General features: G+C 44.0%; 1 protein-coding gene and 1 long non-coding RNA gene across 11 annotated transcripts in view; one reads left to right on the forward strand and one right to left on the reverse strand.

The window, feature by feature from the left end:
- The window catches only part of RET (ret proto-oncogene), a 115,793-nt gene that overhangs the window by 45,579 nt on the left and 44,071 nt on the right, over positions 1-26,143 (reverse strand). Inside the window, exons 1-2 of one of the 6 annotated variants that reach the window (XM_081004872.1) lie at positions 22,628-22,646; positions 10,160-10,255 (exon numbers count right to left, since the gene is read on the reverse strand). The exons of 3 other annotated variants lie outside the window; for them this stretch is intronic. In XM_081004872.1, coding sequence (XP_080860998.1) covers positions 10,160-10,178 — 19 coding nt within the window. In that variant the 5' untranslated portion in view covers positions 10,179-10,255; positions 22,628-22,646. Of the gene's footprint in view, positions 1-10,159; positions 10,557-22,627; positions 22,710-26,143 lie in introns of those variants that run through there. 2 more of the 6 variants (XM_081004873.1, XM_081004871.1) reach the window with 2 other exon arrangements.
- Positions 22,784-26,143, forward strand: part of LOC308476944 — a 35,129-nt gene continuing 31,769 nt past the window's right edge. For all 5 annotated transcript variants that reach the window (XR_013986246.1, XR_013986247.1, XR_013986248.1 and 2 more), the window contains exon 1: positions 22,784-22,924. This is a non-coding gene — a long non-coding RNA (uncharacterized lncRNA). The remainder of the gene's footprint in view (positions 22,925-26,143) is intronic.

Below are 26,143 nucleotides of genomic sequence, written 5' to 3' on the forward strand. Positions count from 1 at the left end.
GAATGCAATATGTACAATGACTAGGTGGCCTTTTTTAAAAAAAAGCACTTTGCAAAGGCAACACACTTCCCTTCTGTAACTTTCAAGAGATATATTTATCCAGCTGGTTCTTTGGTTGATCATGCTAGATTAACTACCTCTTCCCTCAAATACCTGCCTCCATATTGAAATCTGCCTCAGAAGTTTTTACAGATCCCACCCCCATCTGGCAGGTGGTGACCGAACACAGGGGCCTTCTATGGAGTCACATTCCAGGTTTGGAACTCGCTCCCCAGGAAGCTTCAGCTGTGACTGGGTTTTCTGCCTTTTCTGACACCAGGTGAACCCTTTTTAAAATTTTCTCAGGTCTTTTCGATCTCTGTTTTTATTTTGGATGTCATCTGGTCAACTTGCTTCGTAATTTCAGCATCGTTGTGTCATATTTTTGCACTGGGAGCTATTCTGGAAACATCCTGAAGGTCAGGGTATTAAAAGCCTAACAAAAATTAAAAAGCTGTACCAGCTGCCGTGTGGTTCAATCCATTGCTCAATAAAATGCGAAAGGAAAGCAATAGTGTAGAAACTGATCTGCCAAACTGGTTTTGTAAAAAAGAGCAGTTTCGTTTACATTAGCTTCATATGCCTAGATGGGCCTAATACTTAAAAAGTGGTGATATGTTCTTATTCTTTAATTTTATAACCATAACTGGTTTTAAATATGTTATTATCTTGAACTGTGCAATAGTCAGATATCAGCAGTGCATGGGGACAACCCAAGACATGTTGCAGCCTCAGGTAGAGGATGTTACCTCCATATTCCAAGTAGCACACAGAATTTGGCTCTCCAGCAACTCATTGCATTCCCTTCTAGAGCTGATGCAATGTTTATGTTTGTGAATTGTGTTAAAAAGGTAAAAGGTAAAGGTAAAGGTACCCCTGACCGTTAGGTCCAGCCGCAGACGACTCTGGGGTTGTGCGCTCATCGAGCTCTATAGGCCGAGGGAGCCGGCGTTTGTCCGCAGCCAGCTTCCGGGTCATGTGGCCAGCATGACTAAGCCGCTTCTGGCAAAACCAGAGCAGTGCACGGAAATTCCGTTTACCTTCCAGCCGGAGCGGTACCTATTTATCTACTTGCACTTGACATGCTTTCAAACTGCTAGGTTGGCAGGAGCTGGGACCGAACAATGGGAGCTCACCCCATGGCGGGGATTCTAACCGCCGACCTTCTGATCGGCAAGCCCTAGGCTCTGTGGTTTAGACCACAGCACCACCCACATCCCTTATTGTGTTAATCCTCTACAAATGTTTTTGTTAAGTATGTTTATCTATATCATAAGAAAGCAAGCACTGGTGGTCATATTGGTTCACTCTCTTTGCTAATTGAAGTTCCTGTACTTTATTGTTAAAATGGACAATTTAATAAAAATGTATGGGGGCAGAATTGCACATGCTATCTAAATGATAACATTTTAAAAACAGAAAGGGGGGGGGAGGAACAAATTAGCTGATCAATCTCAGCTGCCCATAACTGACCACTTGCCCTCTGGAGTCATTTATCCATCCCAAACACCTCCCTTATATTAAACCTTTCTTAATTTTCAAGCAATTTCCAGTGGCTAATGCATGAACCCACACTGTATCAAATCAACACTGACCTATTTGACATACCTACACTATAGACCTAAACTGATTTAACAGTAATTTCAAAATCATATGCAATAAAACTGCACAGAAAAGGTCAAAATGTTTTTTTAATCAAGTCTATGCTGAAAGCAACGGATCACTCTCAGTACCATTTTTTATTTCCCTTCCTGGTACTACTAAGCACTTTATTTAATTAGAGCTTAATCAGAACCCATTTCCTACAGTTTCATTCTCAGCAGGCAGCTCTGAAGTGTGGTTCTATATTTCCTTCTCTCAGACAGCTGCCTTTCCACATTGTTCACAAATATGAACAGGTCTACAACTGTTAAAGAAGGAGCACTGATAAAGGCAGGTATGGAGAGTTAAAATATGCAACAAAGGAGCCTTGCTTTATGCAGTTATTTTGTTTGGTCTGAATGAATCCAGGACCAGGAGTGTAGACATCAAAAGCATTGATACCTGAACTCTCAGATGCTTCTCTGCTTCATATAAAGGAAACAAACTGACAAATATGAAATAAAACAATATGTTACATCAGGAACAATGGCACTGCAATCTAACTTGAGCCAACAACACTGCAATTTAAACCTATGCTTGGAAAGCAAGGCAGAGGCATCCTGCAAGATTTGTTCTACTGCTAAAACAATATTCTCCACAAACATATTTTCTAAGAAATGCAGGTACTGGGATTCACCCCACCCATGGCAAAGTCTTTATGGCCCCACATCAGAGACTCTTGTTAGTCCCATACTTGCTGTGCTCATCAGTGCTCTTCACTCACACATTACCTGGGGGGGAGCTCAACACATGGTTCTCCTGCCTCTCCATTTTATTTTCGCAACCATCATGTGAGGCAAGTTAGGCTGAGAGACTGACTGGCCCAAGGCCACCCAGTGGGCTTTATGACTGAGCAGGGATTTCAACCCTGATCTCCCAAGGTCCTAGTTCAACACTCTAACCAATACACCACACTGGGATCACACCATACCATTTACATCACACAATTTGCACCGGAACCCTCTTAACTAATCTTAAGTGCTTTCTCATTGAACTCGTTTTTTGTTTTGTTTTTTGCAACCTCTCTCCCTAGGTCCATAGGCTAATATGAACATCGTGAGGTATTTGTTTGTCTTCCCCCATAAATTCCCTTTCCCTTCAATGAACACAAATCTAGATGCAAGGTGACCAGAGATGCCTGAGTCTAAGAGTTGCTCCTAGTGAGCATCCTTAATTTCAACATCCCAGACTCCCTGAAAATAGCGACATCATCTATGACATTGCAGTATATGTCAGGCATGCAGAACCTCAGACCCCTCTATATCTGACCCTCTAAACTCTCCCCATCCATAAGCCCTCTTTCAAGTCCGCAACCTCCACTGACCCTGTTTGAGTGTTTTTGCCTGGCTGGAATGCATCCTTGAACTAATGCCTCTTCCTTGCCTGTGTGGAGGACAGAGAGGGGTGCGAGAGTGTGTTAAGAACTAGGCTACTGTTCAAAGCTAAGATTTGTGCTAGTTGTTCTGCTCACTTTTATCTCTGGCCTCACCCAGCCCTAGCCTGTGTCCCCCACCGCACCCGTCCCCTGGAAAGGAATGAAGCTCTCTGGCTAAAAATATTAATTCCCTACCCCTAGTATACATTGGGACGTGGGTGGCGCTGTGGGTTAAACCACAGAACCTAGGACTTGCCAATCAGAAGGTTGGCGGTTCAAATCCCTGTGACGGGGTGAGCGCCCGTTGCTCGGTCCCTGCTCCTGCCAACCTAGCAGTTTGAAAGCATGTCAAAGTGCAAGTAAATAGGTACCGCTCTGGCGGGAAGGTAAACAGCATTTCCGTGCGCTGCTCTGGTTTGCCAGAAGCGGCTTAGTCATGCTGGCCACATGACCCGGAAGCTGTACACTGGCTCCCTCAGCCAATAAAGCGAGATGAGCGCCACAACCCCAGAGTCGGCCACGACTGGACCTAATGGTCAGTGGTCCCTTTACCTTTACCTTAGTATACATAGAATGTTAACTATGGTACCAAGAGAGGCGGTACATTGAAAAGCCAGCAGCTTTTTTGCCTAATAGGCATCTCTTTCCAAAGCAGCTAAAAAACAACCAGGATAAAGTTTCTTTAGCCACAGCATTCCCTAAATTAGAGCCCACTACTTCAGCTCTTGTCCACATACAAAGCACAGTGTATACCCACTTCCTTCTGAACAGACAAACACAGGACTGCACTTTTAGCTATCTCTTATTGTTGGACTCGCTTAATCCAAGACCCGACAGAATGCTGTGCATTGCAGGTACGCATTTCTATTTGGAAACATTACATAATTCCTTTGAAATATGGTCATGATTCAGGAGACCACCGCCAGATCTAGCAATGAATCACTGTAGCACAATTTACGGCTGCCTTTGTGATTTGTTCTAATGTATCTTACATTAAACTGATAATCTAGGACAGTAATAAAGGAGGTGAACATTTATTAATAATTTCTTGCTGAAGGGTCCGACAAGTTGCAAAATGAAAACTAACAGCTCCTAAGAGAATGCCCTTGTTCTTTTCCACCTTTCTTCAATAATTTATTGCTGCCATTTTATTTTGCACCTCACTACTCTGTGGAGTTTTTCTCACGAATCAAACTTAAAAGGCACCCATTTTTTCATGTCTTTAATCAACTAGCAATAAAGGTAAAGGTAAAGGGACCCCTGACCATTAGGTCCAGTCGTGGCCGACTCTGGGGTTGCGGCACTCATCTCGCTTTATTGGCCGAGGGAGCTGGCGTACAGCTTCCGGGTCATGTGGCCAGCATGACTAAGCCGCTTCTAGCGAACCAGAGCAGCACATGGAAATGCCGTTTACCTTCCTGCCAGAGCGGTACCTATTTATCTACTTGCACTTTGATGTGCTTTCAAACTGCTAGGTTGGCAGGAACAGGGACCGAGCAACGGGAACTCACCCCGTCACAGGGATTGAAACCACTGACCTTCTGATCAGCAAGTCGTAGGCTCTGTGGTTTAACCCACAGCACCACCTGCGTCCCTTCCAACTAGCAATAGTCAAATGCTAATTTACTTATCACAAGTACAGTGGTTATAATAATAATAATAAAATTTTTTATTTATATCCCGCCCTCCCCAGCCGAAGCCGGGCTCAGGGCGGCTAACAACAATAAAACAGTACAAAAGTACAGCATAAACAACACTCTAAAATCATTCATTATAAAATTAATTAATTCAAGCCACTGGCAACCATTGGGCCAGAGCTCCGTGAAGATTGCCGAGGGAGGGAGTCAGGCTGTGCCCTGGCCAAAGGCCTGGTGGAACAGCTCTGTCTTGCAGGCCCTGCGGAAAGATGTCAAGTCCCGCAGGGCCCTGGTCTCTTGTGACAGAGTGTTCCACCAGATCGGAGCCACAGCCGAAAAAGCCCTGGCTCTAGTTGAGACCAGCCTAACTTCTCTGTGGCCTGGGACCTTCAAGATGTTTTTATTTGAAGACCGTAAGTTTCTCTGTGGGGCATACCAGGAGAGGCGGTCCCGTAGGTACGAGGGTCCTAGGCCGTATAGGGCTTTAAAGGTTAAAACCCGCACCTTAAACCTGATCCTGTACTCCACCGGGAGCCAGTGCAGCTGGTATAGCACCGGGTGAATGTGATCTCGCAGCGAAGACCTCGTAAGGAGTCTCGCCGTGGCATTCTGCACCCGCTGGAGTTTCTGGGTCAGTCTCAAGGGCAGCCCCACGTAGAGCAAGTTACAATAATCCAGTCTGGAGGTGACCGTCGCGTGGATCACAGTGGCTAGGTCAGGGCGAGAGAGGTAAGGAGCCAACTGCTTAGCTTGGCGGAGATGGAAAAATGCCGCCTTTGTTATAGCTGCAATCTGCGCCTCCATAGAAAGGGAGGTGTCGAAGATTACACCCAAACTCTTAACGGACGGTGCTGGCAGTAATTGCGCCCCCGCAAGAGATGGGAGTTGCCTCCCCAATCCCATATCGCCCCGTCCCAGCCACAGGACCTCTGTCTTCGAAGGATTTAGCTTCAACCGGCTCCCACGTAACCATCCAGCCACAGCTTCCAAACATCTGGTCAGTGTATCTGGGGCCGAGTCAGGATGGCCATCCATCAACAGATAGAGTTGGGTGTCATCGGCATACTGATGGCAACCCAGCCCAAAACTCCGAACAAGCTGGGCGAGGGGGCGCATAAAGATGTTGAAAAGCATCGGGGAGAGTATCGCACCCTTAGGTACTCCACACACCAAGGAGTGGCGCGATGACAATTCCCCCCCAAGCGCCACCCTCTGTCCCCGACCAGAGAGAAACGAGCGCAGCCATTGAAGGACTGTGCCCTGGATCCCCACGTCGGCAAGGCGGTGGTCCAGAAGTTCGTGATCGACCATGTCAAAAGCTGCTGACAGATCTAGAAGAATCAGCAGCCCCGACCCGCCTCGATCCAGCTGTCTACGAAGATCATCTGTTAGGGCAACCAGAGCCGTCTCGGTCCCATGACCAGCGCGGAAGCCGGACTGGAATGGATCCAGAGCCGATGTTTCATCCAGAAACCCACCAAGCTGTTCAGCAACCGCTCTCTCAATCACCTTACCCAGGAACGGAAGATTCGAAACCGGGCGGTAATTGGATAGATCTAAAGGATCTAATGATGTTTTCTTTAAGAGCGGGCGCACCACTGCCTCCTTCAGTTCCCCTGGGAATGTCCCCGTGCCAAGGGACAAATTGATGATATCCCCCAGGAGGGCCCGCACCTCGTCTGGACACGCTCTAATCAGCCAAGAGGGGCACGGGTCGAGAGGACAGGTGGTGGGCTTTCCAGCTCGGAGGAGTCTGTCCACATCGGCTGGGGATATCCGGTCGAAGTGGTCCAATACTGGACCCGAGGACAGTCGAGGGGCCTCCAGTTCCTTTATTGTATCCAAATTGGCAGGGAGGTCATGGCGGAGCAACAAGACCTTCTCTGCAAAAAAGCTCGCAAATGCCTCACAGCTGTGTGTCAAATTGTTATTTAAATTTGGCTGTCCCTCAAGGGACGTTAAAGACCTGATTATACTAAATAATTGCGCTGGGCGAGAGCTAGCGGATGCAATGGAGGCCGAGAAGTATGACTTCTTAGCAGCCTTCACCGCCATCTTGTAGGTTTTCATAAAAGCCCTATAAGATGTTCTTAATTCATTCTGGAGGTCTGTTCTTAACCTGAAACTGTTCTTAACCTGAGGTACCACTTTAGCTAATGGGGCCTCCTGCTGCCGCCATGCCACTGCCACACAATTTCTGTTCTCATCCTGGAGCAAAGTTCTTAACCCAAGGTACTATTTCTGGGTTAGCAGAGTCTGTAACCTGAAGCGTCTGTAACCCGAGGTATCACTGTATGGCTCTACCCATTTTCTTTTGCTACCCCTATGGCATGGATCTCTCCTCAAAATCTACCTTTCTTGCAAGGGGCCTCTTCCCAGGTCATGCCTCTCATTGCCCTTCCTTCACACCCTTCCTTGAGGGTCCTTGCACTCTGACGACAATGCTTGAGGTTTGAGTGTGTGAAAAGACTACCGTACTGTAAAAGGGTAAATTCATTGTTTCACTCACTTTGACTCTGGCCCCCACCCGCCACTGGCTTGTAACCAAGTGACAAATGCATGCAGCTGCATTTGTCCACATTCACCCTTTGGCATCCTTGTCTCTCCCCCACCTTCTTCCTCACAAGGTGTCAAAAAAGAGGGCAAAACACGACATAGATTTACATGCACTACTTTACATGTACAGGTGCAAATTTAGAAACCATTGCCGCAATTTAAATTTCACAGAAGGCAAGCCGATTAATTTCCATTCAGATCAGCACAAATCAATTGCAGTATTCAATTAATTCACACCCCACCCCAGATAACCCCAAATTAATAAGGACCTATCCAATTAAGTTACCCCCGATTAATTGCCCACCCAGATCCCGCTCCAAAATCATTTCCTCTTCAATTGCTTGCCCCAGTCGTCAATCATCATTACCCTGCTCCATAAATTAAATTCCAAAGAAGCAATAAGATGCCTGGGTGCACAATTCTGTTTGGAGTGGGAGTCTTAACAAAAGACAAGGAAGGTGGGGTTTATGGCTTTAAAAAGCAATTAATACGTTGGCCTGCTGTTGCTTTCCCCGCTGCGGCACATTGCAAGTCAATTCCATCCCCAAATCACTTCCTGACCAGCACCTTATGCTGTGTATACTGACTGCAACCCCGTATCAAGCCCCACTTCTTTTCTGTGAAATAAGCATTCATTGAAATAGGGCATCATGAAGTCTCCACCCTCCTCCTAACAGCAGTCAGTAAGGTTGAAGCGGAAGGGCATTGGGGGTGGGGCAACTGATGGTAATTTTTTTTTTTTTTTGGTCACACTTTTTTATATCTAGATATGGGTCTTTACCATGAGTGTCCCTCTGCAAAAAGATGGATTCAAATCAGCTTACAAAAACAAACATTTAAAAAACAAGAGTAAACCAAGCCTGAGGGCTGGCTTGTGATATTTGTATTGATTTGTAAGCTGTGCGTGAAATTTTCCAGGCTGCAGAGCGGGGTACAAGTGCTCTGAAAAATTAATTACGCGGGGCAAACTAAATTATCGTACTTATGTACACAATTTATTTGCATCATTTGTCAATATGAAATATTATAAATAAATAAACACACACAGAGACGGAAGGTAATTAAATATGAAGCTGAAAGAAAACCTTCATTGGCTGAGTCTATCAGGGATCTCTTCAATCATTTGTGTCTAAATGAACACTGAGTGAATATTGGCCTGAAATGACAACTTATTTTAGGAATGTTTATTGATTACGATTTGTTTCTGTTATTTCTAGTCTTTTATTTTTTTCTTCAGTTTTCATTTGATAATTTTTTTCCACCAAAAAACTTTTCAAGCTCACAAAACCAGGCTTAACTACAGTGGTTTCAGTTGCTGGGGTGGAGGTGGGGGGGGGAGATTCTTGGTTACAAACTAGGAGGGCAAAAGATTTCCCCCTAACTATATACTTTACGCTGTGCAAACAAGGCCTCTTTATGACATTTATTTAAACTACATTTGCTGTATTTTCAGAGAACAGCATTTCTATCACAGAATAACAAGTTCCATTTCTTATCCCTAGGATTGCACCACATCTTATTGATAACAGGTCGTATTATTAATTATATCCTTATTTATTCTGATTGTGAAGCCGGGGCTGTCTCTCTTTTTAACACATAGAAAAGATAATGAGGTTACCAGACAAACATGATGCTTGCTATTAATAACCCACTATTTGTGGTTAAGTATCATATTTCAGTAATCAATCAGAGCGGTGGTGGAAGCGAGAGTTCTTAAGATGGCTACAGTTATTAATGATGATTGACAGTTGTTCAATTGAAAATATTTAACTACTTGATGTTTCACAATCCTAGCATAAAATCATGGAAGTGGGCAGGCATGAGCTGTTGGCGGTCTCTGAAGGGAATCCCCCACAAAATTGATTTCCTATCTGCTTCCTTGAGCTTATGCAGAAAATGAGTAGCAGAGGGTTTTTTGTCTACAAAGAGATGTTCAATCTTCCAAAACACTGCTTTGCACATAGATACAGAATATATATTTACTTTACTATTCAATATTCTGCCAGTACTGAAATAATTCAACACATATAACTAAGGAGCCTCTTATGAGCATACTACAAGCTGTTGGCATCCATTTGTCTCAAGAGACAATGGAGTATGCCTCCAGGGGTGAAGTCAAAACCACTGTGTTAGCAGCACTGAAGTGACATCCCCCAGGGCACAAGCCTGGGCAGTGTGTATTGAGCTCCTGGGCTGCTCAAACAACAACACACACACACACACACACACACACACACACACACCGGCCTTGTTGATGTGGTCCAAAGGAATGCAGAGCAATACTTGGCTGCAGGAGTTGCCGGAAGGAGGGGCAGAAGATGCCATCCAACCATTGCAGGGACTCCACTCTGGATTTGTGTAGATTTATTCCTTACAAGTACTTAATCATGCCCCCCCCCCCCATTCACAGTGGGAAAGCAAGATTTCACCCGCCCCCACTGGTCACCTTTAAATGGGCATCAGAATACAACGTGCACATGTCCTGTTACCAAATTTCATGAGAGAACTTTAGGTGTAAAAATGATGGTCCAATCCAACAGGAGGGGGGAAAATACTCACACGAAATGGTGGGTGGCTGTGAATGCTCTTCTTGTGTGCAACTCTAATAATATTGTGTTCAAGGCTACTTCAAGGGGAGAGAGTAAGAATAGAGCACTTGATTCAGAATGGAGGGCTTGGTTTAAATCTCCCCCCAGTGATGATGACCAGTATTGAAAAAAGATTTGGGCAGACTGCCAGGTTGGTCTTTGAGCCCACTCAAACATGAGCACAACCCACCACCACCCTTTTCCACCGACATTTTGGAACAGGGCATCCAAAGGCAGAATAAGTGCTCACAGAAGATGACAATTTGGCATCCCAGAAATAGAAAAGTCACTGTCTACTCCCTGTTACCATAATTCACAGCTACCTTTTCTTTTCTTTTTCATAGGGTAGAGAAGTCCTCTATCTGTGTTGCTTGGTCTCTAATGGGCTCATTCACGCAAACAAAAGTCTCCAGTTGACTCTGCATTCAACAAATGATAATCACATATGAAGTAACTGATCCATCACCTTCATACACTTCTCTCCAAGTTCACTGATGACATAGACAGCATTATTACGATGTCACAATTCCATGTAACTGGTAACCCTCACCTTCATATATGGGGCAAGGCAAGGGAAGGGCACAGGGCTGGTTGGGATGAATTTCTCTGCTTCTGTATAGGTCCCTTGAAAGCATTACAACCATGCATGAACATCTGGTGAGACTTTGGATAACAAGAGGAGGAAGGGGGGGGAGAAGAAGGAGGATCTGAGAAGCACTGTGTTGGGGTTCTCTTTCTACCATTTCAGCCCCGGTCTGAAGTGATTATTTGCATCTTCATGAATAAATACAGCAATACTATCTCCCCAGAGACTTCACATACCTTGCTAGGGAATCTCTCTTAAGTGCGTAACTGACGAAATAATATACGACACTGCAATTAGCGAAAAAGGAAACGGAAACACTCTCAAGCATTATCTGCTTCTTGTTCTTTAATATTAATGCTAACTGTCTGTGAAAGTTGTATTAACAGTAATTCACAGAGAATTACCTGTTGAGCTAAACCATGGGATGAAGCTGAATCACTTGGTAGCCAGATTGGAGTGTAGTGCTACTTATACTTATCCCCCAAAGCTGCTGCTTCCTGTCCCTTTCTCTTAGTCAGCAGCAACAGACATCAAGTCATACAAATTAGCTGCTACTGCACTTTTCCTAAGTGCAACACGGTCACTTTGAAATATAAGCTGACCATAGGAATCAAACAAGGGGGTCCCTGCAAAAATATGATGCACGGGATCATGTTGTTCTAATAGGAGCAAGTCAGTGGTGAAATTGAGAAGGGGCTGTTAGGTATGTCGTACCAGCCCAAGATCTGAAGGCAGTTAGGGAGTTATCTCAGCAAGCTACAGTGGTGCCCCGCAAGACGAATGCCTCGCAAGACGAAAAACTCACTAGACGAAAGGGTTTTTTGTTTTTTGAGGTGCTTCGCAAGACGAATTTCCCTATGGGCTTGCTTTGCAAGACGAAAACGTCTTGCAAGTTTGTTTCCTTTTTCGTAAAACCGTTAATACCCAGGGTGCATTGCTTGAAGAGGTGCACTTGCGACTTGACTTCGAGGAGCAACTCATAGCACGCGGTGTGGTAGCCTTTTTTGAGGTTTTTGAAGACTTTGGTGATTTTTGAAGCTTTTCCAAAACTTCTTTTGCAGCCATTTGGTAAGTTAAACTTTTAAAACTTTTTTTGGGGTTTTTGGATTTTGGTTGGGGTGTCTGGAATTCAAGGACTTGGTGTTGGGGAGGGGTTTGCAAGAATCTGGAAGCTTGTTTTTTTTCCTGCATTTTTATGATTTTCTGTGACCATTGGGCCACTCTGCTGTTTTTTTTAAAAAAAAATTCTGGGTTTGAATTTCTGTGTGGTGGGTGGCTGGGGGAACAGTTGAGGAGGGGTTTGCAAGAATCTGGAAGCCTGTGTGGTTTTTTCTGCATTTTTATGATTTTTTGTGACCATTGGGTCACTCTGCTGTTTTTTTAAAAAAAAAAATTCTGGGTTTGAATTTCTGTGTGGTGGGTGACTGGGGGAACAGTTGGGGAGGGGTTTGCAATTTCTGTGTGGTGGGTGGCTGGGGGAATAGTTGAGGTTTTTGAAGACTTGGGTGATTTTTGAAGCTTTTCCAAAACTTCTTTTGCAGCCATTCGGTAAGTTAAACTTTTAAAACTTTTTTGGGGGGTTTTGGATTTTGGGTTGGGGTGTTTGGAATTCAAGGACTTGGTTCTGGGTTTGAATTTCTGTGTGGTGGGTGGCTGGGTGCTTTTGAATTTTTTGGATGTGAAGCACTGATTTTTTTTGGGGGGGGGGGTTGCGCAGGTAGGAGCTGTGCTGCCATGGGACCCAAGAAGACTGCTGCTGCAGAGGCCAGCGAGGGGAAGAAGGAGAAGGTTACGCTGGAAATGAAGAAGGAGATCATCCAGAAGCACGACGGTGGAATGCGTGTGACAGACCTTGCCAGGGAGTACGGGAGGAATCCATCGACCATCGGGACCATCCTGAAGATGAGGGAGAAGATCCTTGCGACTGATGCAGCCAAGGGAGTCACCAGGATCGTGAAGAACCGCCCAGCTGTTCTGGAGGAGGTGGAGAAGTTGCTGCTCATCTGGTTAGAAGAGAAGCAGCGTGCAGGGGACACAGTGACTGAGGCCGTGATTTGTGAGAAGGCCAAGGCCTTGCACGCAGACCTCGTCCGGGAACAGCCAGGAACCTCAGGCAAGCCAGAAGTCTTCAAGGCAAGCCGAGGCTGGTTTGACCGGTTCAAGACAAGATCTGGAATCCACAGCGTGGTCAGGCATGGAGAGGCTGCCAGTTCTGATGTTTCTGCGGCTGAAGACTTTGCAGCGGAGTTCCTGGAGGTTGTGAAGACGGAGGACTATGTTCCACAGCAGGTCTTCAACTGCGACGAGACCGGGCTGTTTTGGAAGAGGATGCCCAAAAGGACTTTCATCACACAGGAGGATCCCAAGTTGCCTGGCCACAAGCCCATGAAGGACCGTCTGACCCTGCTCTTCTGTGCCAACGCAAGCGGCGACCTGAAGATCAAGCCCCTGCTGGTGTACCACTTGGAGAACACAAGGTCGACAAGGAGCAGCTGAGTGTCATGTGGCGATCCAACGGTAAGGCTTGGGTCACACGTCTGCTATTTGTGGACTGGGTCAATCTTGCTTTTGGCCCTGCTGTCAAACAGTACCTGCTGGACAACGACCTGCCACTGAAGGCTTTGCTTCTGATGGACAATGCTCCTGCTCATCCTAAAGGCCTTGAGGAGGACTTGTTGGAGTTCAGCTTCATCAGCATCATGTTCCTGCCGCCTAACACCACGCCACTGCTCCAGCCGATGGATCAGGAGGTCATCGCCAATTTCAAAAAACTCTACACCAAGGAGCTTTTCAGGCGATGCTTCGAGGTGACTGATTGCACCACCATCACCCTGCGGGAATTCTGAAAGAACCACTTCGACATCATCACCTGCTTGAAGATGATCACCATGGCCTGGAACGGGATCAGCCAGAGAAATTTGAATTGGGCTTGGCGCAGCCTGTGGCCAGACTGTGTGGCACCAAGTGACTCTGATGCACCAGAGTCAACAGTGGTGCAGGACATTGTTGCCTTGGGGAGGACCATGGGCCTGGAGGTCACAGAGGAGGACATCAGCGAGCTGGTGGAGGAGCACGACCATGAGCTGACCACCCAGGAGCTGGTCGAACTGCAGGCAGAGGCTGCGCAGGAGCAGGCCTCGCTGGAAGAGGAGGAAGCAACTGAGGAACGGCTGTCCTCCAAAGAACTGAGGGACATTTGCCTGAAGTGGAAGGATGTGCAGGCTTTTGCACAGCGGCACCACCCTGACAAGCACGTGGCAAATGACCTTGCGAACACTTTTGATACGAGGGTCATGTCGCCTTTCAGGGAGGTGCTGAAAAGGCGGATGAAGCAGCAGACCATGGACAGGTTCTTCAGCAAGAAGCAAAGAGTGGAAGAGGAACCTTCTTCGAGTTGTCCCCCAGAGTCTTCGAAAATGTACTGTACACTTTGTTGATTTTTAAATGTTTTTCTGTCATGTTTAGAAACTTAATTTATTGTTCCTTCAATTTTTGAAATGCTCTTTACAGTATGTGTGACTTTAAAGAGCACTTAATAAACTCTTGTTGTACCAAATTTGGCTTTGTTTGAACTTTTTTTGACCTTAGGAACGCATTAATTGAATTTCAATGCATTCCTATGGGATTTCGTGCTTCGCAAGACGAAAAATTCGCTAGACAAAAAAACTCGCGGAACGAATTAATTTCGTCTTGCGAGGCACCACATATGCTGTCATTTGTTAGTTTTACTAAAAAAAAACACCTAGATTGGATTTGTTGTAAAGGGAGATGGGGCACCCCTTTTTTAAACAAAAATCTAAATATGTTCAGATGGGCTGCAGGTACTCAACAAGAAAGTTACTCACTATATGAACAGAGGCTACTACTATTGATTATCAACTTTTATGTATTTTTTTTTAAAGCATATCCAAAGTTGGTGGGGTATTTGTAGTTGAGTTAAAGATGATGTGATAGAGCTAAAAGAGCAAAATACACTGTAGCCTGCAGGTTCCCACCATCATACAGCCTGCTTAGGCCACTGGAACAAATATGGTGGTCCAGATCTCCAACTATTTCAATTTCCAACTCTCCTTTAGGCCATTTTTTACAAAACGGGTCTATATACCAAAGATGGTTCCTACCTGAAGATGGTCTCTGGCCATAGCTGTCAACTTACAGATTTGAAAATAAGGGACCAGCAGCCTCGAAAATAAGGGATCAGCAGCCAAAATAAGGGATCAACAATTACTTTGATAAAATACATATTTTGTTGTGTGCAAATGGCTTTAGATACCTATTAGGTCCATAAATTACCATATAGCATATATTCAACACAAAAAAGCAACAATTTGTTGTTGACAAAGAACAGCTAGATATAGAAAGGGCCCCATTACCTTCAGTAGCGTATTTAAGGGACATCATCAATAAGGGACAGCAGCCCGACATGGCGCTGGGATAAGGGACTGTCCCGCCAAATAAGGGACGCTTGACAGCTATGTCTCTGGTTTGTGCCCTATATCATAAGCTACGCTCAAATGATAGTACTTAGGGCCTTGTCTCCCACATTACCTCAGCGCTGTGCCTCTCCTCCCAGGAGTGATACTGGTTTCAGAATCATCTTCATTATAGCTACCTCCCATGTGAAACAAGGCACCAGGGGTCTCAGGCAGCCAGGTCCATGAGGTCAGCATTCAAAAGCCTTCAAAAGCTTTTTTTTTTTTTAAGTTCCAAGGAACTGTCTCTGGAGTGTAGTTATCTGACAGAACACAGCACAAGGAAACATCTGAGCTTAGAAACAAGAGAACTGTGCAGTCCATGAACTTGACTGACTGAACTCAGGGAACTTCTCTGACCCAAATGAGATAAATCTTAGGCAGAATTCCTAAATATCAGAAGCGGTTAACCTGTGGCTTCTCCAGATTTTGTTGGACTGCAGTTCCCCCCCCATCTCTGGCTATTAGTCATGTTGGCTTGATAGAGTAATAGAGTCCAACAACATCTGGAAGGCCACAGGTTAGACGCCCCTACTAAATATATTTTCTGGGTGAAACTCAGACTTTCAGGGAGTTTGAAGAGAGCTGTTGGAGCTGTGATTAATGTTGAGCACTTGGACAAAGCGTAGGAACACTTTTAAGCGTTGCGCAATTTTTGTAACACTTCACCAAAAGCACTTCCTCCTCCCCATCAAACACAAAAATCAAAACTCATGGAAATTCAGCTCAGCTCTAAGCGCGGAATAAAAAGTGTTTGCACTATCCCACTGCCTCACACAAAACTGGCAATACAGGAGGTACTTTTTTCAATCTTTTCCTTATTTTCAAAACGTAGTTGGAACAGTATCATGTCGTTACTCTTTTATATATGAAAAAAAAAATCAGTGAAAGCCTCTGCTGGCAGCTGAAAACTGCTAAAGAACTGAGCGATAAACATAACTATGCACCTCTCACGTGAAAGTGCTTTCATTATGAAGAACTGCTATTCCCTTTTCAAACATTCAATGGAGTTGTGAAGGCACAATTCTATTTTTCAATCCACAAAGTAAACTGATGCAATCAGTTTGTGCCACAGGTCTAAAACTGGTATGAGACATCCAACTTTACATTTATCAACTGCAAACATATTCATGGTGGAAAGAACTCTGTAGAAAAAGGCACAAATTCCCCATGCCCATGAAGTTGCAGCCAGGATTGATACTCAGCCCGTCTTAAAAAACCAAGCTTGAACTTCAAAAACATTGGCTGAGGACCCTGGGTTATCACTTGTATACTTGCCAAAAAAACAAACAAACAAACAAACAAACAAACAAAAACACCCTTTGTATAAAGTGCAACAAATTCTATATTTTTTTTCCATTAATTTGCTCAGAAATATGATTTATGTGCATTGCTTACTGTTTAATTACTTTGTTTTCTAGAAGTTCCTTCCTGCTTGTTTGTAAGGAAATAGTCAATTAAGAATCTAATGAATCCTCTCCTGTGACAGAATTAATTTGGGAAGCTGTGACCTCATGTAAAGAGGCATCAAAGCTGGTTAATATGTAACACAGAGACACTCCGCGCAGACTGATGATCATTACATGAAGCATCTTTGATCTGCTGTAGTTTCCAGCAAAACAAGGGAAAACATGCGCTCTGCTCCAGCTCTGGCAAAAAAACACTCTACATCGGAAATGTACGGTAATGTTAAGAGCAGACGGTGTTACTAAGATATGGCAATGATGATGGAATGTAATCCCCGAAGAGGAAAGTACTGCAATTTTCCACCTTTGATTTCAGACACATGGTAAGAACATCACTAGACCTCCAACAACTCAACTTGGAACAAATCAGACATAGCTCAGAGCCTCACATAAAGGGAAGCTGAAATCTCAGTTGAATGTCTATGGATCAAGATGGGGTGTCTTTATGTAACTTATTTATACTTGAATTATGTTGTTGTTGTTTAGTCGTTCAGTTGTGTCTGACTCTTCGTGACCCCATGGACCAGAGCACGCCAGGCACTCCTGTCTTCCACTGCCTCCCGCAGTTTGGTCAAACTCATGCTGGTAGCTTCGAGAACACTATCCAACCATCTTGTCCTCTGTCGTCCCCTTCTCCTTGTGCCCTCCATCTTTCCCAGCATCAGGGTCTTTTCCAGGGAGTCTTCTCTTCTCAGGAGGTGGCCAAAGTATTGGAGCCTCAGCTTCACAATCTGTCCTTCCAGTGAGCACTCAGGGCTGATTTCCTTAAGAATGGATAGGTTTGAAAACTTGTGGGGATTTGTGGGGAAATGAATCACTTGGCATGATTTGTAGACCCAGCAAATTCCATTTCAAATGGGATACCTAACAACCCTGCTGAATACTCAGTTGCCACCGGGTTGCACAAGAGCCCTCTTTGCATGTTACTCGTGTGAAAGGGCAACGCAGATTCAACGGAGCTGTGCATTCAGCCTCAACCCTGGAGATGGTTTTACTCCTTGCAGCCCTCACAGGTTGATTTAGAGAGGAGTAGGTTTCCCAGATGATTAAGAACCCTAAACCCTAAAGCATATTGGAAAGTCTATGTCAGACTTTCTCAACCTGTGGGTCCCCAGATGTTGTTGAACTACAACTCCCATCACCCCTAGCTAGCAAGGCCAGAACTCAGGGATGATGGGAGTTGTAGTCCAACAACATCTGGGGACCCACAGGTTGAGAACCGCTGGTCTATGTAGAGAAAAGGTTGTCTCCTTTGGTATGTTATCTCTCAAAAGATGAGGGGCTGGAATGGACTGTGCTACCTCAGGGTGTTGGCCTAAAGATGTACAGTACTTGGATAGCTCAGTTGTTTAGAGCGGGTGCTGATAACACCAAGGTTGCAGGTTCGATCCCCATATGGGACACTTGCTTACTCCTGCATTGCAGGGGGTTGGACAGATGACCCTCAGGATCCCTTCCAACTCTACTATTCTATGAAATTCCCTTCATAGTTCTGTTTATCTTTCTGAGTGAGTACCATGAGAAGAGGGCATAGACCTCTAGGCCAACTAGGTCAAACACCAGGGCCTCTACAGAGACCAATGAGACTGCTATGGACTGCATAGTGCAAATAAAGCTCTCCCATGTACTGTGAGCCTCTGCCTCCCATACTTCAGAAGGTCCCATCCCCAGTGGGCCCTGAAATCCACCACTGAATTCTGCATCCTTCCAGAATTTAGAACTGCCCTTGAGTGCATAAAGAAACTTAATGTGAATCACCAATGCCTTTATAATAGTCTTTAAAATATTCTGATCTACCAAAAAACAAACAAACAAAGTAACCCTTTCTGTGGAGGACTAAATGCAAAACCACACCATACATTTAAAGCACACTGAAAGCACATGGCTTCTCCAAAGAATCTTGGGAACTGCAGTTTCCCACTCAAAGAGCTATGATTCACAGTACCCGTCGCAAGCCACAGTTCCCAGGATTCTTCGGGGGGAAATCAGAAGTTTTAAATGTTCAACTGGATGTGCTCTTAAATATGAGGTGTGGACCTGCCCTAAGCTGACAGAGTTATCGCTTCTACAATGCGCAGCAGTATTGACTCAAGTCTTGTTAATAACATTTACATGAGTTAATGATATACGATCTGTGAGCGCCTGATGCTGTAGCACTGTGAGCAGGTGTGACACAAATGCAAGAACAGGAAACAAACGACAGTATCCTGTTTTTATTCTGATTGTGTTCTGTTTTATATACTAGAAGCTGTTTTATATAGAGATTTTTACAAAGTAATAAATAGTTACAATTCAAGTATTTCTGTAAAAAAAAAAAAAAAGGCAAACTGATCCCCCAGACCAACCAGGAAGCATTTTTTGAAGAGAAGCAACAAACAGTGTTTACTATATGATAACTTTAACAGAGTCCCTTAGTTCTCCCGCATGGATAATATATGTGGAAAACAAAGTGGAAATTCAATTCCATCTGCTAATCATGTAGAGGGAAACTTAGTAAATCAGTGTTCAGCAGCCCTTGTTATGTCCACAAAATACTAGCACCTGTCCTGTCCCTTCATGCCCATTTCTCTCACCTCTTCCTTTTTTTATTATTTTGTACTTTCCTTTGAGCTAACTGTGAAGACACACTGCAGCACAAAGAACTCTGGCAACCATACCAACTAATAACTGAGCCCTCTGAACCACCAGTAAAACAGATATGCCTCGCAAGGTCGTGATGTGCAATCTGGGCTACTGAACGCGTTTCAAGATAGTGCTTCAAGCTTGGGGTTTCATGTGACAAGTTGCATTTCTTAGGGGGAAATCTTGCTTATCTGTGTTTGGGCTAAGCAAATCAGTATATTTTTGGTTGCTTTTGCATGTGCACACCTATAAATCTGTTCCATGCCATTTCTGCATTAAACTGAAATTGTTATTGAGTAAAGGAAATGTATCAAAATAGGTTTAAAATGCACTTAAAAATTATTCTTCTGAGTCAAAAATAGTTTAAAAACAGTATGCAAAGACAAGGTTCCCTGTGTCATTTTTTTATTTAAAAATGTTCCAATATTTGGGAACACTGGCAAATAATTAAGTTCCAACCTGCACATTAGTCCAGGAAGCATGGATCAAGTCACTTCGCAATAGAATTCCCAAAGTTCATATTCTTCAAACATCCCTAATCTGAATCTACCCTAAGGTCTGGCATGTATATATACTTGGAGGGCATGGGGAAAGTATGATTTGTGACCCTCTCCATTTGTTATATTGAGCACACATATATGTGGGCACCTCATCTGCATTGCATGTGTATAAATGTGTGTGTGTAACATGAAAATTCATCAGCATTTTAGTGTGACTTTCTCCTAATAAACACATTTTTGCATGTGGTTTTCTCTAATGTAATGCATGTTTCCACTAATATATACATTTTTGTAAATGTTTGGTTTGAGAACTGCATCACAACGAGATTCAAAGGTGTACACATTTTGAAGGACAGCTGTGTTTTAGTTCTCCCACTGTCCTGAGCAGTGCAAATTAGGTAGGTTCAATTTTTAATGCAAACTGAATTCAGTCTCTCCCTCACCCCTAGCCCCAGTCGCATGTACAAACTCCTTATCCTTTCCAGCTGTTATACAGAACAAAATCTAACTGGTACAGGAAAGCACCCTGTTCTCAATGTTTGTCACAATGGGTCTTCCACGGTCAAAACAGGGACTATCCAAGGTTTCCAAAGTGTAACACAAATATGCTACTTGTATCACAGTGATTGCTCCCCTTGGGGGAAAAGGAAGAGGTGAAGATCATCAAGCCCACATCCTGATCTACAGTAAAGGCTCATCCAAATATTTGCAACATTCTACTTTTGTCTCACAATATGTACTTCAAGTACCAAATAACTGCTTGCCAAAGAGAAGACACTAGAAAACTCCCTTTTTTGCCAAAACAGTTTTGTACCTTCCCCATTAGCAACTTTTCTGCTGCTTCTCTCAGTGTCTAAAATAAGGTGACACAGTCAGATGCAGAAACACCCAAAAGGGTGACATCCATAGTGCAGGCTCTCTAGGGAGCAACTTGAATGCTCTTGTTTCAGCAGCAGTGGCACTTGAGCAACAGGATGACTGCTCACAGAGTACAGTTTGCACAGAAAAGAAGAAGCATTCCAATTGCCCTCTAAGGGCCCACCCGAAATACTGTTTTTGTGCCTCACTGAAACACATAGCTCAGTTAGCAGTGCATGAGACTCTTAAGGTCATGGGTTCGAGCCCCATATTGGGCAAAAGATTCCTGCACTGCTACAGACTGGACTAGTTGACCCTCGTGGTCCCTTCCAACTCTAGAAAGTTTATGATTCTTGAAAATTTCATATTATTAATGTTTCTTGTAAGTCTGGGCAAAATGGCATCATGCACATGCACAGAAGAGCCGAATTGCATCACGTGCATGCGCAGACACAGCGCTGCAGGTTGCAAATGTGCCTCCCACACGGATCACGTTCGCAAACCAAGGTATGACTGTACCTTGGATATCCGGTTGATCCAAGGAGCCCCAAGGTGTATACAGTGACTTGAATGTTCTCTAGCATTAATGCCATTCAAAACATGGTTGAATTGTTTTAGCAGCGCGTGTTGAAGAATTACTGGAAAAGGAAGTCAAATTAAAACATAAGCCATTTCAGCTTAGCCCTATTTGAAATGCCAACAAAAAAAAGACACGCAAACAGTACTTTCCCACAAATTATTTGTAGCTGCTTTGCCTACTGACATACTGGAAGGAGTAAGGGGAAGGTTCCTCTCTCCCTTGTGCTGTAAAGAAAAGTCAGCGAACTAGAAACACACACGCCAACTTTCAAGATTTGGGAGTGGGGAATTAACTTACATTTGTGGTGTGTGTGTGTGTATGAGAGACAGAGAGAGAGAGGGGGGGAAGGGCAGTTGAGCTTCTAAACCCAGTTCCTATTAGCATTTAAGTGCTGGTTTTTGGAATTAAAGTTTCAATGAACATAAATGCAACCTTTGGCAAGCTTCCATATAAGCAGGGGCGGGGGAGGGACCTTGTCTGATTTCCCCTGCATCAAGGCTTTTGTCCTCAAAGCTTAAATTGAAGCCTTCCCCCCATTTTTTCTGCAATTATTTTGATGGTCTGCTGTTTGATATAGGGCATTTCAATTAGTTGCAGGATTTTGCAAAGAAATTGCCAAGTGTATAGATATAATTTACTGGTAACCTGAAGACCTTGAAAAGTGGGTAGGGACTCAAGCTTAGTCTAGGACACAGCCAACACTCACATGGAAGTTGGATGAATACCAACAGACTCTCAACTGTATTGGCACTTATAACAATTAAGAAAGTCTATCTCCTGTCAGGAAGGCATTCAAATGAAGTGGCTATCATATTGATCACTGTTCCAAGCTGCTGATCTAAAGCTTAGCACTTCTACAGCAATATCACGATAAGGACAAACACTCAGAAGGTCCCCCACATGGCTCCAAAGGGAACTGGGGTTGCCACACGGCAACCGAAACCAGTGTTAGAAACTCAGATATATAACTAGGCACCAAGTGGCTCTTTAAACCAGGGTTGCAGTCACCCAAACAGAATGCCTAGTTGCCATTTAGGGGCCAGACAGCTCAAAAGTCGCATTTTTTCAATACGACTTTTTGGTTCCTCAAATTCATTCTGATTGTGCTGATAAAATATAACAGATAGAATTCTACAAGATGTGATGCTAGCATATGCAATCAGGAATGATCCAAGGATCCCCAGGCATGCACCTCCAGGTGGTGGAGACGTCGGGCACCATCCTGGCAGCTGGGCATCTTCACTTGGTCTCAAGTGGCCGATAGCCAGGTGTAAAATGCACCTGGCGCCTGGAGAATTTCAAACGCTGACCCAGACATGGGACACATATACAGTGGTACCTCGGGCTACAGACGCTTCAGGTTACAGACTCCGCTAACCCAGAAGTAGTACCTCAGGTTAAGAACTTCACCTCAGGATGAGAACAGAAATCACAGGCCAGTGGCGTGGTGGCAACGGGAGGCCCCATAGCTAAAGTGGTACCTCAGGTTAAAAACAGTTTCAGGTTAAGAATGGACCTCCAGAACGAATTAAGTTCTTAACCCGGGGTACCACTGTATTTAAATCACCCTCTAATCCAACCGCAAACAAGGCAGGACAGTGGGAGACAAGGCTTTCTCCACATATTTCCTGCCCAGTCCTATCATTCCTGACGATGTTATCAGAAGGCTAGAGCATTATGGGGCCTAGAGATCTCTTTGCTACTAACCTCCAAGCCAGCCCTTCCTCTTTTATCCAAATTCACCTTACTAAGGCAATGAGCTGGAAGGCTGACTTGAGGCAATTGCCACACATACTTGTTGCAACATTAGTTGACATCACAAAGAGATGGACAGTGGCACAAACATTCCATGGAAACAGATGGTGGAAATGCTCAAGGCATTATACACTGCTTCCCCAGGTCAATGGATGCTGAAGCAAGCGCATGCCAGCACATCCAGATCATCACAGTCCCAAGAAAATGTGGCTCCGATCTAAGGCTGTGTGATAAATCGTTGAATGCCAGGTACTAAAACAACATCGTATTAAGTGTTTCAACAAGGCAATACAGTGGTACCTTGCTTCTCAAACGCCTTGGTTCCCAAAGACTGGAAACGTTCCGGTAAGTGTTCCAGTTTTCAAACTTTTTCAGGAGCCAAACGTCTGATGCGGCTGTCGGCTATTGTTTCCGGGGCACCTGCCCCAATCAGAAGCTGCGCCTTGGTTTTTGAACATTTCGGAAGTCATACAGACTTCCAGAACAGATTAAGTTTGGCACTTTTGTTTTTGCGGTTGATTTTGTGTTTCTGAGGCTTTTTCCGTTAATTTGTTTTTGTGACTGTGTGGAACCCAGTTCAGCTACTGATTGATTGTGTGACTGCAGAAATTGATAAAAGCCCCCCATCCAAACAATGACTATCATCAGTGCAGGTAAGGGGGAAAAAATTCTAAATCATCTACAATACTGTCTTATTTATTTTATAGTACAGTACATTCATTTTATGTATCAATGGTCTCATTAGATAGTAAAATTCATGTTAAATTGTTGTTTTAGGGGTTGTTTTTAAAAGTCTGGAACAGATTAATCTGTTTTTCATTACTTTCTATGGGAAAGCACACCTTGGTTTTGGAACGCTTTGGTTTTGGAACGGATTTCTGGAATGGATTAAGTTTGAGAACCAAGGTACCACTGTATACTGGTGAATAAAACGTGGAGACTTAACAGCTTCCCAGAGGGAAGCTGGGAAACTAATGCTTTGCAGGCTTTGTTTGCTCTCTCCCTCCTAGCCAATAAGAAATAAGGATAAGCTCTCACACAAACCAGCAAACTCTTCCAGCTTCACCTGTATCTTTAACTCAGCTAATTATGCAGAGCCTGCTAACAATCCAGGAGGGGCCCCCATGGCTAGACAATTAAAGATCCAGGGGCAACATAAACCGAGAATGTAAACAAAGAAATGGAAAACACTTCTTTCCTCACACTGACCCCCCACCCCCGGAAAAAAAGGGTGGGAAGAGTTTTTATTTTTGTTTTCTGGTGGTTCCCCCTAAATAGTTTTCCTCCATATTAAAAATGAAGGTTTCTAAAATTTATTTAAAGGAGATTAAGTCTTTGCTTGCTTGCCCTCCTTCCCTCCTTTATAAGGAGGAGAGATTTTTAAAAGGGAGAGATTGATGGTATGGGGGTTTTTGCAGGGGGGTGTCTGTTGAGGACTGAATGGAGAGGAGAATGTTTAGCTGAAATGGGAGGTTGGGTACTATGTAAGAATGATGGGGAGGGGATTTGTCGGTAAGCAGTGCAAGCAAATCATCCGAGACTTACTCCCTGGAAAGTAAAAGTAAGTTTAGTTGAACTCAGTGGGACTTATGCATGCCTAGATTGAACCTCTAAGTGGGACCTCTGAGTGGGAAAACAGATGCAACTTGACTAGTAAATCACTTAAACTACCCTTAAATTAGTTGAAAATACATTAAATATATTATATGGAAGTTTACTTTATATTTTTTATTAAATATACTTCTTCCTTACATTTTAAGGCCCTCCACCGCTGCAGGGAGCCTTGTCAAGGCCTTCCGCTACTGAGGGGAGGTATGGTGGGCCCCTTGCCACTGCAGGGAGGCCCAACAAGGCCCTCCGCTGCTGCCAATATATGGTGATATGTTGTTATATTTAGCTGGTGTACATCATGGTGTTGAAAACCAGATAGCGCCCAGCCCTGCTTCTATGTTTCCCACTGTCCAGTAGATGCTGTTGCTTATAGTTGTGGCAGCACCCAGAACTCAATTCTGATCTTTATACAGTGGTACCTTGGGTTAAGAACTTAATTCGTTCTGGAGGTCCGTTCTTAACCTGAAACTGTTCTTAACTTGAAGCACCACTTTAGCTAATGGGGCCTCCCGCTGCCACTGCGCCACCACCGCACGATTTCTGTTCTCATTCTGAAGCAAAGTTCTTAACCTGAGGTACTATTTCTGGGTTAGCGGCATCTGTAACCTGAAGCGTATGTAACCTGAAGCATCTGTAACCCGAGGTACCACTGTAGCTCCTCAAATCCGGCCTGATACCCATTTTGCTTGTTTAAGTTAGAAAAAGTGGGTAATAGGGACGCTCACAGATGGGGAGGCTGGGGAGGGGGAGGAACAAAGTTCAGGTCATTATGGACTTGGATTGAAACAGGCTCGGGGGTTTTAGAACCATGAAATTCAATTTCCAATCTCCAATCCCCCATCACTAAATATTATTTTAGTATTTTCCCATGGCTTCTCTTCTAGTTCATTTATTTAGCTCATAAAACTTAAAAGACCACTTGATTGTAAAAAGAAAGTCTCAACACAGGGGAGTTGGAGCCCGACAATGGATAGGGGATATCACTCATTTTTAAAAAAAGCTCAGTGGAGATGGAGTTCCAAAAGGTAAACTGACTTTTAGAAGAAGGCCACAAGTCAAAACAGATTCTGAACTTACTAGCTTAAAGGAACTTTAGCTTAAAAATACCTTTATGGCCTTAGCTCTTGACCACAACACTAAAATATAATGCTGACACAGTGGGGAGAAAAACGCTTCAGATATGTAGGAAGGATGTACAGTTTCTAATTATGGTGTCACCAGAGATGAAGAAGCTATATTCAGAGACAGAGAAGAAAGTTGCTGGACTTCCTTCTCTCCACAGAGGCTTCATTATTGGAGAAAACCCCAAAGTAAAATTGCTCAAAGCCATTCTCCTAAAAAAAAATCAAAAATTTTTTTTTACCTTGGACTGTAAAAATAAATCCTTGCAGGCCAAGTAGTCATCACTTTAGAGCTTAGCATATGGTAATTGTATCCACATGGCAGGATAGATGGCTGCCTGGAACCTCTAACCACATAGTAAAACTACCATTGTTACCAAGGCTCAATAATCTGGGAGAAATGGAGAAGTAACAGGATGGTAGGGAGAAATGACTCCCCCACAAAGTTACATGTGCACATGGTAACCTTTTAAATGGCTATCTGGCAATTGCCAGTTATTTGTGACTACCCTGAAGGATTTCATTTCTAATTTAAGAGGTGGAGGAATTCAAGCATACCAATAAGACACATTTACTAACTTGAAAGCCTTTCTCCTCCTCCTGGATGCCTATCAGCTGGTTTTGATTACTCAGTGCTGAGAAGGTACCAGGGGAAGCTAGTCAATGGGGACAAATGAGGCACTGCCCCAACAACTTCATTCTGCCCTCAGCCAGCTCCCTCCTGCCTGCATCCTTA

The sequence above is a fragment of the Podarcis pityusensis genome (genome assembly GCF_964106645.2).
Source record: "Podarcis pityusensis genome assembly, chromosome: 5".
In the NCBI taxonomy this organism is placed as follows: domain Eukaryota; kingdom Metazoa; phylum Chordata; class Lepidosauria; order Squamata; family Lacertidae; genus Podarcis; species Podarcis pityusensis.